The sequence below is a fragment of the Neofelis nebulosa genome, chromosome 16 (genome assembly GCF_028018385.1).
Source record: "Neofelis nebulosa isolate mNeoNeb1 chromosome 16, mNeoNeb1.pri, whole genome shotgun sequence".
Classification (NCBI taxonomy): domain Eukaryota; kingdom Metazoa; phylum Chordata; class Mammalia; order Carnivora; family Felidae; genus Neofelis; species Neofelis nebulosa.
In genome coordinates, this window is record NC_080797.1 from 5,081,293 (window position 1) to 5,096,216 (window position 14,924).

The following is a 14,924-nucleotide window of genomic DNA, read 5'->3' on the forward strand; positions in this document are numbered from 1 at the left end:
AGGAGCTGTCTGCAGGATGCCAGAGGGCCTTGGGTGCCCGGTCCTTACACACAGACAGAGCACTTGGTCATACGGTGAAACCTCGGCATTCCCGGCACCGTTCAGTTTCCAGCATAAATGAGTGCAAACAGCTATTAACATCTACTGTCTCGCTAACACGTGTCTACCGGGAACTAATACAGCCCAAGTCTATGCCACATGCTTCTAGGTGCTGTGATGTGAATCCCCGTATCACACACAGCCCTCCCCCTACCACCTGCCCCAAAGTGCCTAATCTGTCTCACAATCCTTCTCTCACAAACAAAGAGAGATTGTTGAAGGATGAACAAAGGTGAGGACACCTACATTCAGTCTCTGTTACCACCCTGAGCTTGTCTGTCAGCCTCCCTTTCCCCTTAGGGTTGGTTTTTACCTAGAAGGCTCTTTGGTCCCTCATGCAAAGGCTTGGCCTTTTTCCAGGCTGGCCTCAGCAGCGGCCGACTCAGGATCACTTTCCCCCTTTCACCACCGCACCGTAACGTCACCGAGAAATGAGCTGACTCCCAGGAGCCTCAAGGCTACTGACCGTGGGTGGGCTGCAGAGCCTGGCTGGAGCCACCCTTCCCCAAGGATGCTCGTGCTCCCCTGAGTTTGCGGGTCCCTACAGTAAACTGTAGCACCAAGGTTGTGTGAACTGCTGACTTGCCTATTGGTGGCAGATTTGACTTTATTTATTTTTTATTGTTTTATTTAGAGAGAGAGAGAATATGAGCGGGGAGAGAGGGGCAGAGGGAGAGAATCTTAAACAGGCTCCACGCTCAGTGCGGAGCCCAACCCCAACGTGAGGCTCGATCCCCCGACCCTGGGATCATGACCTGAGCTGGAATCAAGAGTTGGACGCTCAACCAACAGAGCTACGCTGGGGCCCCAGACTTGACTTCAAATAGGTTTATAAATGACAGGTGCGAAGTTCCTGGAATCATCAGGGGTCTGAAATTTCCAGCTCTACAGTTGATTCCTACCAAGGAGCAGAGATGCTCTCCATGGTGTTTCCCCCTTCAAGAGGCTGTGGGATTCCCAGAAGGCCAAGAATGCCCAGTCACCTTTGATCCTTGAGTGTGTGATGCCATTATTTTTACCCTCTAATAGGCAAGGATCACCTAGAAGGTCACTCAGCCTGTCAGTGGCAGACTCCACTGAGAGTCTGGGTCACTGGAAAAGCCCAGCCGCCATCCAAGGAGGAGGGACTGCAGGGATGGTTCTGGAGAGCCCTTTGGGAGAACTTTCTGGGAGGACGAACCCAGCTCCATGCGGTCCCGCCCGTAGAAACTCGGCCCCTCCTGTTTCCCTCCTCCCTCTCTGGCCCGCCTTGCCTCGCCTCGCGTGACAGGCACTCATGCGCTCACGGCTCTGGCATGTGCAGTGACACGGAGCAGTGTGGACGCCTGGTCGGTCAGGAGAGTGTTCCTGGGCACGCAGCACAGCCACGTCGAGGCCCGAGGCACAGTGGCTCCTGAGCACGAGGGTGCCTCACCTCCTCTGGGGCGGCCCTGATTGCTTGTTGTGCCCGAGGCTCAGCAGGGCCCTGGAGAAGCCAGTCAGCAGTTTACGGAGGGGAAAGGGGCAGCCTGGGTACCTGGGCACCTGGGCTTCTGGGCTCTGGGCTTCGGTTCTGCATCTGTTGCTTTGCAGCTGCCTGAACTTGGGAAAGTCATTTCACCCGCTGGCTTCAGTCTCTGCCCATCTCCAAAATAATGGGGCTGCTCAAGATCTTTGCTCTTCTTTTTCTCTTTTTAAAGTTTATTTTATTTATTTATTTATTTATTTATTTATTTATTTATTTATTTATTTATTTTGAGTGAGAGCGAGAGAGAGAGAGAGCATGCGTGCACGAGCAGGGGAGGGGCAGAGAGAGGCGAGAGAGAGAATCCCAAGCAGACTCCGTGAGGTCGGCACAGAGCCTGATGCGGGGCTTGAGCTCACAAACCGTGGGATCATGACCTGAGCCGAAACCAAAAGTCAGACGCTTAACCGACTGAGCCCCCCACCCCCCGCCCCGGGCACCCCGATCTTTGTGCTTCTGTGTGTCACATGGACCAGCAGCCATGGCGTCACCCGGGAGCTTGTTAGAAATGCAGAGCCTTTGGCCTCTCCCCAGACCTCCTGAATCAGAATCTGCATTTACCAAGAGCCCCCGGAGATCCGCCAACATTTTAAGTGCCGGTCTCGTGCTCTCTGAGATTGGGCTCTGTTCTCGTGTTCTCTCATTCTGCACCCTAATGGGTCCCCGAGTGTCATCCTGGCACACGGTCAGTGGCGGACCAAGACTTGCCCCAAAGGGATTGCCCCCAGTTTCCACGTGCGTTGTCTAACTGTGCCCCTCTCCATTCTGGCTCTTCGTTAGGGATCCTGGACGGTTGACGCCCTCCCGCGTGGACCTCCCTTTTCTTCTGGGGGGCTAATTCCAGGGCCAGCAAGTAGCCAGCTGCACCCACGACAGCTATTATCACAGATTTACTCCAAAAGCGGCGGTCAGACACCTCCCGTCCCGCAGAAACACGCCCTCTAATTTGGGAGACGGTCCAGGAGTTGAACCAACAGGCGCACTTAAATGGAGAACCGTCATGCACGCATTTAAATTGCCCAATAGCAGGTGCACAAAAACGAGGGCGGTGGGGGAAGGTCCCAGTACGGCGTGCAGGTCCCTGGAGTGGGCGTGATGTGGGAGGCCGGAACCCGCCGCTGTTCTGCCCATCTCAGTTCCTTCGGCCCCTCAGATTCTGAGAACGTGTGCTCCCCCTCTTTCAAGACTTGCCTGTCTCGAACAACGCAGATGAAAGCCAGCTGTTGCATTTGGCTCCAAGGGAAGGAAGGGAAACCCGTTCCGTTTCTAGGATAAAAAACCAAGGAAAGGAAGTGAACGGGGCCTCCAACACAGCGTCTTCCTAAGGAGCTGTTCAGGGTGATGTGGATCACGGGTGACTTTTCCTTCCGTGCTGACGTTAGAACCTCCGGTAAGAGGACGTGCTTCCTCGCTCGTGGGGAGTCAGGTTGGAAACACAAAGAAATGTCCACTCGGGAGAATCGGTAGGATTACATGTGCAGATGGTCAAGGAATCTTCTGGAGTAGGAGGGGAATCTTTTTTCTTAATGGCTTATCTGGAATGTTCCTTTCGTGATGGCTTCCGAGCCCAGCCTCGTTCTGAGAGGCTGGGTTGGTGTTCAAACACAGAACTTCCAGAAGATTCCATGGTGTCAGGACAACCCAGGCACTGTCTCCATCCACAGTGCTGTGCCCAACGTCGAATTCCAGGACTTGCACAGAAGCAGGTTAACTTCCGAGCAGGGGATGCTGTAAAGCTGTGGCGGTTGAGGAGGATTCTTGCGGGAGCATGCACGCCCCGAAATACGGCACATCCTGTTAAAGCAGAAGGTCAAAGGTCAAACCTACTTCTATAGCTAGGTTCCCGCCTCATAGCACAGAACATCTGAGGCAGCTTCTAGGGAACACTTACAGTTTTCGGGGTGAAACATAAATAAAAAGTACAAAATTAGACCAGGAGAAACATAAATTACATAGGCAGGCCGAGCCCTGGGGACAAGAGCACATCGGATGAGCCTCCGAGCCGGGCTGCGTTTGACTGGACGCAACTGAGTTAAGATAAAAACAGAGTCCTGCTCTTAGCTAGGATCGAGAAACGGAGAACACGAGGACAGCACAGGCCTCGCTACCTTTGTCAGGGTATCGCCTGGAGGAGGCCTTCCGTTGACTGAAAGCTCAGTGTGAGCCCCCCGGGCAGCCTGGCTGTGCAAATGGACGGGGCTGCCTTCATAGCAAACCGTGTGAGGCACGGAGGGCGGCGTCCCTCACACATCGCACAGCATCAGCTACGCTTTGCTTTTGCAGCCAGCGTGTTAGAATATGCCCCTTGGGCCACCCTGCACCGTCCTGAGATGGGTGAGGCGGAGCCCTTCAGGGGCTCACACGGCCCGTCCAGACAGCCGGGGAGGGGAAGCAGCAGCCACACGGCCTGATGTGTGCTTGCGGGAGGCCCCGTTTGGACTCCTGTGCTCACTTCTGGCTGTTAGTCCTTAACGGGACCTTGACGAGAGTTGGCCTCTGAACCCCACAGCAAGGTCGCTCCCATCAGAGCCCCAGTTTGAGAACTTGAAGGCTTCTGGGGCCATCCCCGAACGGCTGGGGGGCCAGCCGTGGCGCAGGGGTGCCGGACTCTTGGTGGAGACTGGAACCTTCCGGAAGCCTGACATCCATGCCACTCGCGGGCGTCCTGGTGGGTGCTTTGCAAGCCTCTGGTTCCTCCCAGATACTTAGTAGAGGGCATGCGGCCAAGAGAAGACATCTTCCCGGGGCTCTGATGCTACTCTGTCAGACAGCACCTGTGTTGAATAAATGAAGGAAGCTGTCAGCCAGAGACTTGACTATGTCATTTCAAACCCGTGTGTGGTTCTGAGAGTCAGCAGGACTCAGGTTTGGATTCTAGCGCTGCCCCTGCATAGCGCCCCTTCCGCGGGCTAGTTGTGAACCACTGTGGGGCTCCGTCTCCCCAACCCGTAAAATGGGTGTTTGAGCCCCTAACTGAGCTGTGAGCATCGGCTGAGGCCCTGGAAATAAGAAATCGGTCAGTAAACACCGAGGCACTCATCGAGTCTGAGCTCCCTCTCCCCACCCCCTTCCCTGCACCCGAAGCTAACGGAGTCGTTCCCCGGGCTCTGGATTCCACCCCACGTCCACCTTGGACGTGGCCAGACATCTGTCTATCTTCGGCTGTGACTCCAGTGTCCTCTCCCCCTCTCTCCTGGCTCCTCCTCTCTCCTGACCCTCCTGTTCAATGTTCTCAACCCCCTCCTCTGAAAAAAAAAAAAAAAAATCCTACTGCAAGATCAGCGTGGCCAGCAGAGCCTGATTCCTATCATTTCATCATCTCCAGATACGACTGAGGATTGGGATGGATCTGTGCTGGTCCCTTTGTGCATCCCAGCGGCCACTCTGTGCACAGCGCTGGTCCCATTCTGTCCCCACCATCTAAGGACAAAGGCTCACAGCCCAGTGCAGTCAACTTTCCTCAGGCCACTACAGCCTTGTTGACGGCTCTGAGGCCTTCGACGGTCAGTCCCCCATCTTGACACCATGCCCTCCGTCATCCTCTTTGTCACCTGCAGGGTGTCGCTCCCTTATTACCGCCGGGGACCTCTCCGTGAGCTTCCCAACCTGCCTGCCCTCCCCCCACTCCCCAAAAGCAAGCCCGGCTCAAGGTTCTGGCTTTGGCTCCCGTGGGAAGTAACGACGGCCAGGCCAGAGGCCAGCAGACTACGCGGTAAGAGGCCAGATAGAAGATATCGGAGGCATCACGGGGCCATACGGTCTTTGCTGCGATCACGGAGCTCTGGCGTTACCACATAAAGCACCTTAGACAGTGCACGCGTGAGTGAGTGGCTGCATCACAGTAAAACGCGACGTACAAAACGGGAGAAGGGCCAGATTTGGCTCCCCGGGCCGGACATGGCCATCCCCAGGCCTGGTGCAGAGGTTGTGGACCTTACGGGCGGGTTCGCTTGGTTTCACAGCCTGGCACCACCCCTCGTTAGTTCCATTATGTCAGACACAGTAACTTACGAATGGGATCTTGTGCAGAGAAACTTAGGGTTCCCCCTCCTCCTCCCTTCCTTCTATTCCCCGCTCCCCCACACCGTTTTCTTCCCCTCTCTGTCTACCTCCTCACCCTGTACAATCTCATCCACACTCGGGTCTCCAACCCCTCACTCCGTCCTCCTGCCCCGATCTTCCTTCTGACTCTAAAATCTGCACGTTCCACGCCAACTGGGCCGTTCTCATCCCGTGTACCATTTGCATATCAGGCTCCGCCCGTGCGAAGGAAGACGCATCCTCGGAAGCAAACCTGTGCCCTCCCCTGACCTCCGTCCTCACAGGCATGGCAGGGCTCTCCGAAAGCTTTGATGTCGCGGGACACTAGGACAGGCCGTCTGCTGGGTCTGTCTGGTCCCACTCATGCTGTCTGTGTCTCCTTTGCTTTCCGTGGCCCTAACCTCCTGCCCGCGTCTTACTACCTGCCCGCCGAGCTTCCTGAGCGGTCTCCCTGCCCCCGCGCCTCTCTCCCACCTGCCTGCACCTGCTGTCACTGAACAGAGCCCGGCCACGTCCCTCTCCAGTCCCTGAAGTCAGCGAAGCCTCCTCCTTGCTTTCCAGGTGTTGGAATCCTCATCTTGCCCCTGACGTCCTCCAACGAACACCCCTGACCCACTCACATGTGCTTGCTCGCTCTTTCCGGAATATTCTTTCATTTTCTTTTTTCCTTTCTGCAGTCCTTCCCTGTGGCTCTCCCCAAGAGCCTTCTCTGCCTGTCACATTCTCTCCTGCTCCTCGGGACCCAGGCCAGATGTCCAAAGTCACACACAGACCCCTGCCCCACCACAACCAAAGGATCTCCTCACCTGGGCACGCAGGGCCCACGCACCCGACCGAGCTTATCTCGCGGCGTGCATTTTCCGTGTGCTTTTGTGACGCCCTGTGTACTTACTTTATCTCTCCCTCTAGATTAAACATTCCTCCAGGGATCAGAGAGGTGTTTGGCCCTCCACGCAGCCCCAGCCCTGCGTGTGCAAATGGCACCGGTGTGCCGGGCCAGCTTGCCCACCTCTCCACCTGGCTGTACTCCCAGCTGACTTAGCCAGTCCACCCGCCTCTCTGTGGGTGGAAAGTTAGAAAAAGTTGACGGTGAAGGGCAGGTTTCACTTTCCTGGGCTCGGAGCTGTGAGCCTTGCATGCTCTTGGGCTTTGATTGTTGCCAGTGTGTGTTTGTTTCTGGGGTGTGTGTAGCAGGTGTGAGGGAGTGTGTGTGTGTGAGTGTGTGTGTGTGTGTGTGTGTGTGTGTGTGTGTGTGTTTGGGGGTGGTGTAGTCATGCACCCTCCTGGAAAAGGACAAGAATCCTCACCTGACTTTGCCTGGGGGCTTATCTCTATCTACAAGAAATGCCCAGCAAGTGAAATGCGGAGCAGGCAAATCTCAGGAGAATATGGCGACTGAGTGATAAAATCAAATGGCAGGTTGTCTCCCTTGACACACAGTTGGGCTATAAAAACAAGACACTCGTTCTGAAACTCCTGTGGGGGTGGAGGGGAGGGTTGACCTTTGAGGTTTAGTGGCCCAGGTTGCCCTCTGGTCTCCGGAGAACCACGGAAGCCACAGGCTCAGGGCTCGAGGGACAGCCAAGCCTGTCCTGTCCTGCCCTGAGTTCCATACCAGACCTCACGCCAGGGGTGGGACCCGCTTATCTCGGGAGGCGGCGGGTGGGGGGAGTGTCCAAGGACAAGCTTGGAATGGCATATTCGGGTTCTGAATTAAAGGGGTCCGTGCTCTTTCCTTTCACTCCATTCTGAGAATTGGAGAACTGCCCATCAATCATGAATATGGTTGGAGATTGTGCCCGGGCCAAAGGTCACAGAATGTAAGTGGATTGGGATGAGTCATTTTCTGAAATACGTTTTAGTTGGGGCATCCAGGTGGCTCACTTGATTGGGCATCCTGCTTCAGCTCAGGTCATGATCTCATGGTTCTTGGGTTCGAGCTCCGCATTGGGCTTTGTGCTGACAGCTCAGAGCCTGGAGCCTGCCTGGATTCTCTGTCTCCCTCTCTCTCTGTCCCTCTCCTACTCATGCTCTCTCTCTCTCTCTCTCTCTCTCTCTCAAAAGTAAATATACATTAAAATTTTTTTTTAAAAGAAGAAGTACGTTTTAGCATCAGAACCCGTGTTCACGGGAAGCCTTCCGTGAAAGTTCAGTAGACAAAACTGTGGAAACCCCACTATTCTAGAGGTATGTGTGTGGCAGGTAGGGCTGCACGAGTCCTGCCTGCTTGCTGTCCACCCACTCCAGCCCCTGAGGGGGCTACTCGGACCCCCGTTCAAACCTGCCATGGGTCCCAAATCTCCTACTCTAAAGGGAAGTAATGGGATGTGCCCAAGGTCATGGGGCAGGGGGCAGCTCCATAAGTGAGCAGCCTCCCTGAGCAGCCCTAGCCCACACTGATTGGTCACTCTGGGCCAGCCCTAGGCATTGCAGGGGATGGAGGGACCAAGGGACACTGGCTTTGAGGGTCCCACAGAACATGGCAGTTTGGGAACTGAAAAGAAGACATTTGCATGACTGTTTAGTGGAAAGTACAGTGGTTCTCAAGCATTTAAGTCCCTTTGAGCCTGGACGAAAGTCTCGTGTTCTGGGACAGCTTTCTCACGTAACTACTGAAAAAACTTTAATGCCATACACCGTCTTAAGAATTGATCATAACACGGGTGCTCGGGTGGCTCAGTTGGGTAAGTGTCCGACTTTGGCTCAGGTCATGAGCTCACAGTTCGTGAGTTCGAGCCCCACGTAGGGCTCTGTGCTGACAGCTCAGAACCTGGAGCCTGCTTCAGATTCTCTGTTTCCCCCTCTCTCTCTGCCCTTCCCCTGCTTATGCTCTCTTTCTCTCTTTCAAAAATAAACACTAAAAAAATTAAAAAAAAAAAAAAAAAGAATTGATCGTAACACCTCAAGTATGTCTATCTCGGAGGAAGGTCTTACGCCTCTGCCATGCATCGGCCGCCAGTGTCGTGACGGAATGTCCGTTGCTGCCTTTAATCGTCACTCCTGGAGTGTCGTCCACACATTAGTCCACTTAACCCATGCGACATCGTCATGAGGCAGGGCTAATCTTACCATCCTTTCTGAAGCTGAGGCTGCTGTCCTTAACATCATCTACATGTTACAGATTTGGAAAGTAGGGCATGGGGGTGTGATGTGGCTCGCACCGGGACACAAACAAAGCTGGTAAGGAATGGAACTGGATTCAAACCACACGGCCTGGGTCTTGGCCCATGCTCTTCATCATTGGTCTGTTGGACTTCTTTCTATTCAATGCGGAAACGATGTAAAGGGCAAGGAGCCTCACACTAGGGACCCCTTGTGGTTTGGGTAAGTGATTTCGCTCCCCAGATGAGCTTGAACTGGTGACCATCATCCTCACCATCACCATCACAACATCATCATCCATGCCATGGCCAGGGTAGTCTTTTGGAAACATAGATCCAATTATGTCAAGCTCCCACCCCTGCTCACATCTCCTTAATAACTTCTTATTATTAAGATAATGATCAAAGTCCTTAGGATGGCCTTCAAGGCTTTGCCTGACCCGGCCTCTGCCTACTGCAGGCAGGACCCTAACCTCCTCCTGCACTTGCCTCCTCTGCCCTTCAGTCTCCCTGCTGTCTTTTTATTTCCTGGTACCCCAGGACCTTTGCTCAAGCCATTACCTCTTCCTGAGAGACTCCACTTTCTGGGTCAGCTTCTCTGTTGACCATTCCCGTGAAGTGATATTCCTTCTCTTCCCAGTCTTCACCTGACTCTGTTATCGTACCTGCATTAGTGGGACTATTTGGTTACTATCTACGTCTCCCTTGATGGGAAACTCCTCGAAGGTAGAGACCTTGTGTATCTTATCCTTCAGGGCATCCCCAGTGCCTTGCACGGGGCCCGGCGTGTCTTTGGGAATGAGCAAACACATTAGGGGTTCCTTCTTGCTTCGAAGTTCCATGATGCAAAGTGTAAACTAACCCCTTCACTGCCAGTTTGAGGTACCCTAGGTCCTCTCAGTACCCCCAACTCTCAGTTGGGAGCCTGGATCAGTTTGCTTACCCTCTCCTATGCGTTTAGTAAGGGCATAGGACATTTGTAAAAACCACATTGTGTGCAAAAAGCCTTCTTCTGCCTTACCTCTTTTTGGCCATTGCAACCACAAGGGCAGGTCATGTTGTCCTCATTTTACAGATGAGGCTACTACCCAATGCAGCCTGTCCACTGTCACCCAGTGATTGAGCGGTGGCACTCAGAGCAGGACCCAGGCACTCGGACTTCCCATCTCTTTTCCTTCCTTTCATCTGCCAGGACCAGGTTTAGGCTACCCTCCCCAAAACCTCTTCAAACGGCTGCTCTGGTCTCTTGGTTCCAAAGGTCAGATGGAATCCCCCAGAAGAGGCAGGATTATCATTTCCTCCTTCCAACCCAGCAATGACCTTTATCCTTACACCCAGCGCTAGAAGGGAGTGCCCGGCTGTGCCAGTTTCCTGGCCACCGGGGGCGGGGAGATGATGCTTGTTATCCCAACCAGGGCTCCCCTTCCAGTCCCCTGGGGGAGAGTTGCCTGTAATTCAGGGTCATGGGGGCCAGACCAGCTCTATCCTTGGTGCTTCACGTCCCTGTGAAACATCTTTAACGATGATCTGCCTCCTTGGTCACATGCGGTCAACCAAGCAGCTGGCCCAGCTGGAAAGTGCAGCTCGGTGGGTGAAATGGTCCGCCATGGTCTCCTGAGCACTGAGGCTCCCAGGCCAGCCGTGGCCGGGTGGGGGTGGGAGTGAAGGGTGGGGGTGGCCGCATGGGAGTGTGTGTGAGGGGGGGGCACTGCTGAGAGAGGAGGCAGGTGCCCCAAGGGAGGATGTGGAGGCAGGTCCTCCCCACTGTGGTGTGTGTCCCACCTGCAGGTACAGGCAGGAAGGGAGGGAGAAGGGCCATTCTGGGTGGTTCCCCGCCACCGCTCCATCCGTGCTAGGACACACACGGCCATTGGAGAGCTTTCCATTCTCTCCCAGTGCTAAACCCCCTCCCCACCCTGCAGCCGGCTGGTCTTCCAACAGAGAATCAAGATGGGCTCTCCTCTCCAAAGTTCTGAGCTGACGGAATAACTTCCTGTTCTGCATGGCGGGACCACTCTTGGCGTCTCAGAAATGGAGGGGGCCGTGGACACCCTCTTTGTGGTCTCCATAAGGACAACGGGCCCCGGAGGGGGAGAGGACAGCCTGTGGCCACCATAGGTGCCCACCCAGGTGGGCAGAGCCCCCAGCCGGGGTGCAGGCTTCCAGTTCCTTCTCAGCCTCTCCAGCCACCCCGCCAGGCGGGCCTCGTGTGCACTCACCTGCTCCCCTGTGGGGCGTTCTGGGTGGGAGTGGAAACACGCCCCTACCCCTCCGGCCACGCAGCAGCCCCAGGTTCACGGCCAGCTGCCTGTGGAGCCTGCGTCCCTCCTCCTGTGCCCACGACCAAACTACAAGTCCAGCTTCTCAAGAGGTACCTCGATGTTGAGGGAATACCAGGTGATCCAGAAGAGCAGGCTGAACACCAGGATCAGGGCCCCCGTGTAGACCAAGAAGTCCCAGTAATCGAGGGAGGCGAAGACGCCCAGCAGCAGAAGGACCAGGCCCACGGCGTCGAGCAGCAGGGCCAGCGCAAGGAAGAGCACACAGCGCCCCAGGTTGCATTTTCCCCAGCGCCTCCCCAGGAGCATTGCCCTGCAGCAGCGGGAGAAACCCGGCTGCACCCCTGGGGCTGATTTGCATGGGAGGGTGGCGGTTCTGCCTCCTGCCGCCCGCACCGGCTGGCCGCTGGGTGTGAGCAAACGAGGGAGACGTCAGGCTGTCTGGAGCCACAAGGAAGTACACGCGGAGACAGCTTTATGAGCACGGCAGCCAGTGGGGCAGGCTATTCCTTAACTGCTTCGTGACTCAGGAGTGGTCTGGACCAAAACACACTGACATCAGTGCTAATGGGACTGGTCAGCGCTGGGTTACGTGGCCGGGGAGGGGTCAGGTGCCCCGGGAGGGATTTTCCGTGTCCGAGAGGGGGGCTGTCCCGTGCCTCGTCCCGTGCCTCTCGAGTTCTTGGCAAGTCCTGGCAGGTTTCTGAGCCCTGTGCTGGTGGTGGGGTTTCGTTCCCCTCACCCGTCCGCCCTCCTCTTCCTGGTGCAGAGGGAGGTTTTAAGTAAAAGACGTGGAAGAGACTCTGTTGACATACATAGAGTTTGAAATGGTGCGGTAAGAATCCGTCAGTTCCTAGGGACCAAATAGGGACCCAGAGAAGGTGGATGTGCCTCGCGGATGGTCTCCATTCTGAAGACCTGGGGACCTGGGAGGACAGACGGATGGGGCAGAGTGGGCGGGGCAGGGGGACCTCTGGTCTCTGGCTGTGGTCCATCGGGCGTGAACCAAAAGGCGACAGAAGTCGAGAAATATCTGTCTGGTTCTCTGCGTCTTTTCCAGACTGACTGACTCGAGGTTTGCCTTATGTCCCACGAACACTGCTCGCTCACATCCCCGAGGGGTGATGTAGCCGTGTCACTGTGGCCGCTCACAGGGTGTGCGGCCTCCCCTCTGTCCCTGGTTCACTGCGGGGCCTTGGCCTACACACCAGACGTCTCTGGGACTCGGTTTCCCCCAGGCATACTGGAAGAAATAATTTCCACTCTTTCTCCTGCCTTCTCTGGTCGAGGAGAATGAATAGACAGCTCTGACTTTGTTCCCTAGTGTGAAATAGGCCAGGAGGAGTGAGAAACTTCCAGAAAAAAGGTCCTGGGCGGGGGGGAGGAGAATTAACGTGTTAGAGATTTTAGGATCCAAAGCTCCAGGAGACTTGACTCAGGCCAAGTAGCTGATCTGGAGCATCTCCAAGTGAGAAGTAGCTGAGGCTACTCCCCCCACCCCACCCCCCCGGTGTCTGTCTCCTTTTCTGGATATATGCTCAGAGGCAGTTAGGTATCCACACAGGAGCACCTCCAGTGCTGGAGAGGCTGACAGCCCTCCCATCTGCTGCCTCCAGCTCCGACCAGGAGAGTGTCTCGGGAAGAACGGTGGGCGGACGGCAATGCCCTGTGGGGGGCAGGCCAAGAGTCTGTGCCGTGGAACCCCGGATGCATGTGTGCAGGTCTGGCTGTCCGCAGGCTCCCAGGTGCCTTTGCAGAGGAGTCCCGTGAGCCTGCGAACGATTTTACCATGAAGACTTTTATGTGCCGGAGAGTCTCTTGAGTCCCGGGCCATCAGGTGGTTGGTCACTGTAATCCTGTCTGACTTCGGGTGACAGGTCAGAGAGAAGCGGGTGACCACTCTGCCACTCATCCCCAGCTCAGCACCCCAGGTCTTCTCACCATGTTTATTTCTACTGTTTTCGCACGCCTGCACGCACACACGCGCGCACACACACACACACACACACACACACTTCCAGCTGAACAGACTCTGACACATTCCCCAGCAAAAGGAACAAAATCGAATCAAAACCACTCGCAATTTCGTGTCCAGAGCTAACCAGCACACGTCACTTAGCGTTTATCCTCCAGAACCGTAAACACCCCTCTTCCGTCTTAGGGAAAGGGGCCGCGTTGCACACCCTGTCCTGCCGCCAACACGTGGCCGTTCTTCCGTGGGGCTAAACAGGGGGGGGGGGGGCGGGGGGCCCGAGGGACCACCCAGGTTGTGAGAGCCCTGGGCACCGCCCACCTCCGCGTCTCTGCTCCGCCCATGTGCCAGGCCCTCTAGATGTTTACACAGCTGGGACAGACAGGGATGGCTGGTGGAAAGCCAGGTGACAAGGGAGCCCTCTGAGTGGGGCCGCTCAAAGAGGAGATGGGACTAGCAGGGGGAAGGAGGGCGTGGCTGGCCCTGGGGACACTGAGAGTGCCAGGCACAGCCCAGAGCAGGGGCGGGTCACCAGCAGGAACGTTCACTTGACTTGATTGACATAGCCCTGTCTGCGGTGCTCGCTTTTAACAGAGCTTCCCGGCCCTGTTCCGTCATCAGGTGTAGTGGCCACTGTAGGAAATAGCTGTGTGAGGTCCCTGGGTGGCCCAGAACGCCAACGTGGGGGCTTCAACCACAGAAACTTCTAGAGGAGGGAAGTCTGAGCTCTGGGCGTCAGCAGGGTGGGTTCCCTCTAAGGGCTGTGAGGGAGAACCTGTTCCCTGCACCTCTCCTTGCTTCTGGGGGTTTCCTGGCAGTGTTGGGCTTTCCTTGGCTTGCAGGTGCATCACCGTCCTATGCGAGCATCATTCTCTTTGTGTGCCTGTCTCTGTGTCCAAATTTCCCCTTTTTATAAGGATACCAGTTATGTTGGATGAGGGGTCTACTCTACTGTCGTTTGACCCCATCTTTTTTTTCTTGTTAAGTTTATGTATTTTGAGAGAGAGGCAGAGAGACATGGAGTGAGAATCCCCAGCAGGCTCCGCACTGTCAGCGCGAAGTCTGACGCGGGGCTCGATCCTGCGAACCGTGAGATCATGACCCGAGCCAAAGTCGGACGCGTAACCGACGGAGCCCCCCAGGCGCCTCTGAGACTGATACACACAGTGTGAAGAGTTAGGAGACAACGCAAGGAGACAAACGGACATCTGTGTGACTTCCGAAGCACGAACACAGTGTGTGGGGCACATCCACGGGCCCCGTTCCTGGCCTGCGGCTTCCAGATTTGGTCCCTGATGCCCCCTCGGTCCCCTCTCTTCTGAGACTTCTCGGGCTGCGCGGTCTGTCGCTGCCTCTGTGGCTCAGAGAGGTTCGTCCTCTCCAAGGAAGGATCCGCCTCCTCTTGGCAACTGACACCTTGTCGCTCCCGTGGAAAGTCATCACGACCTGTCCTCTCCCTGTGATGTCACCAGGATGACAGCGCTTGCGTGACCTGGATGCTCAAGGGCAGGCTGAGAACCGAGGGACCAGGGACAGGCCAGCCTGGCAGGCTCAGCTGACACAGAGTCAGTTCCCGGGGCATGACAATCTGAATGACCGAGGCGCAGTCACCACCCGAGTGTCAGGGCTCAGATGTTGGGCGGGCATAGCCACGCCAGCCTGTGCCACTCACGAGCTGTGTGACCTGGGCAAGTCACGTGCCCTCTCTGTGCCTCAATCTCCTCATTGTAAAATGATCCCTTGTCCCACAGGGTTACTGGAAAGATTACGTGAGTTCACAGGTGTAAAGTGTGCTTAGAACCTGCACGTGGTGATGTTGACGAGTGTTACCATTGTGGTTGTCAGGACATCTTTGCCTTCCTTCTGCCACGATGGCGCTTCTGTAGGGAAAACCCCAGGTTGGAAGGGACCCACACTGACTGTCCTGC

General features: G+C 55.7%; 1 protein-coding gene across 1 annotated transcript; it reads right to left on the bottom strand.

Moving 5' to 3' along the window:
* Positions 1-1,856: 1,856 nt before the first annotated feature.
* TMEM238L (transmembrane protein 238 like) lies at positions 1,857-11,420 on the bottom strand. The gene is made up of 2 exons (XM_058703987.1): positions 10,965-11,420; positions 1,857-4,377 (listed from the first exon to the last, which is right to left on the bottom strand). Exon 1 carries the CDS (start codon positions 11,331-11,333, stop codon positions 11,094-11,096), a length of 240 nt encoding a protein of 79 aa, XP_058559970.1. The 5' UTR covers positions 11,334-11,420; the 3' UTR covers positions 1,857-4,377; positions 10,965-11,093.
* Between the last annotated feature and the right edge of the window lie 3,504 nt (positions 11,421-14,924).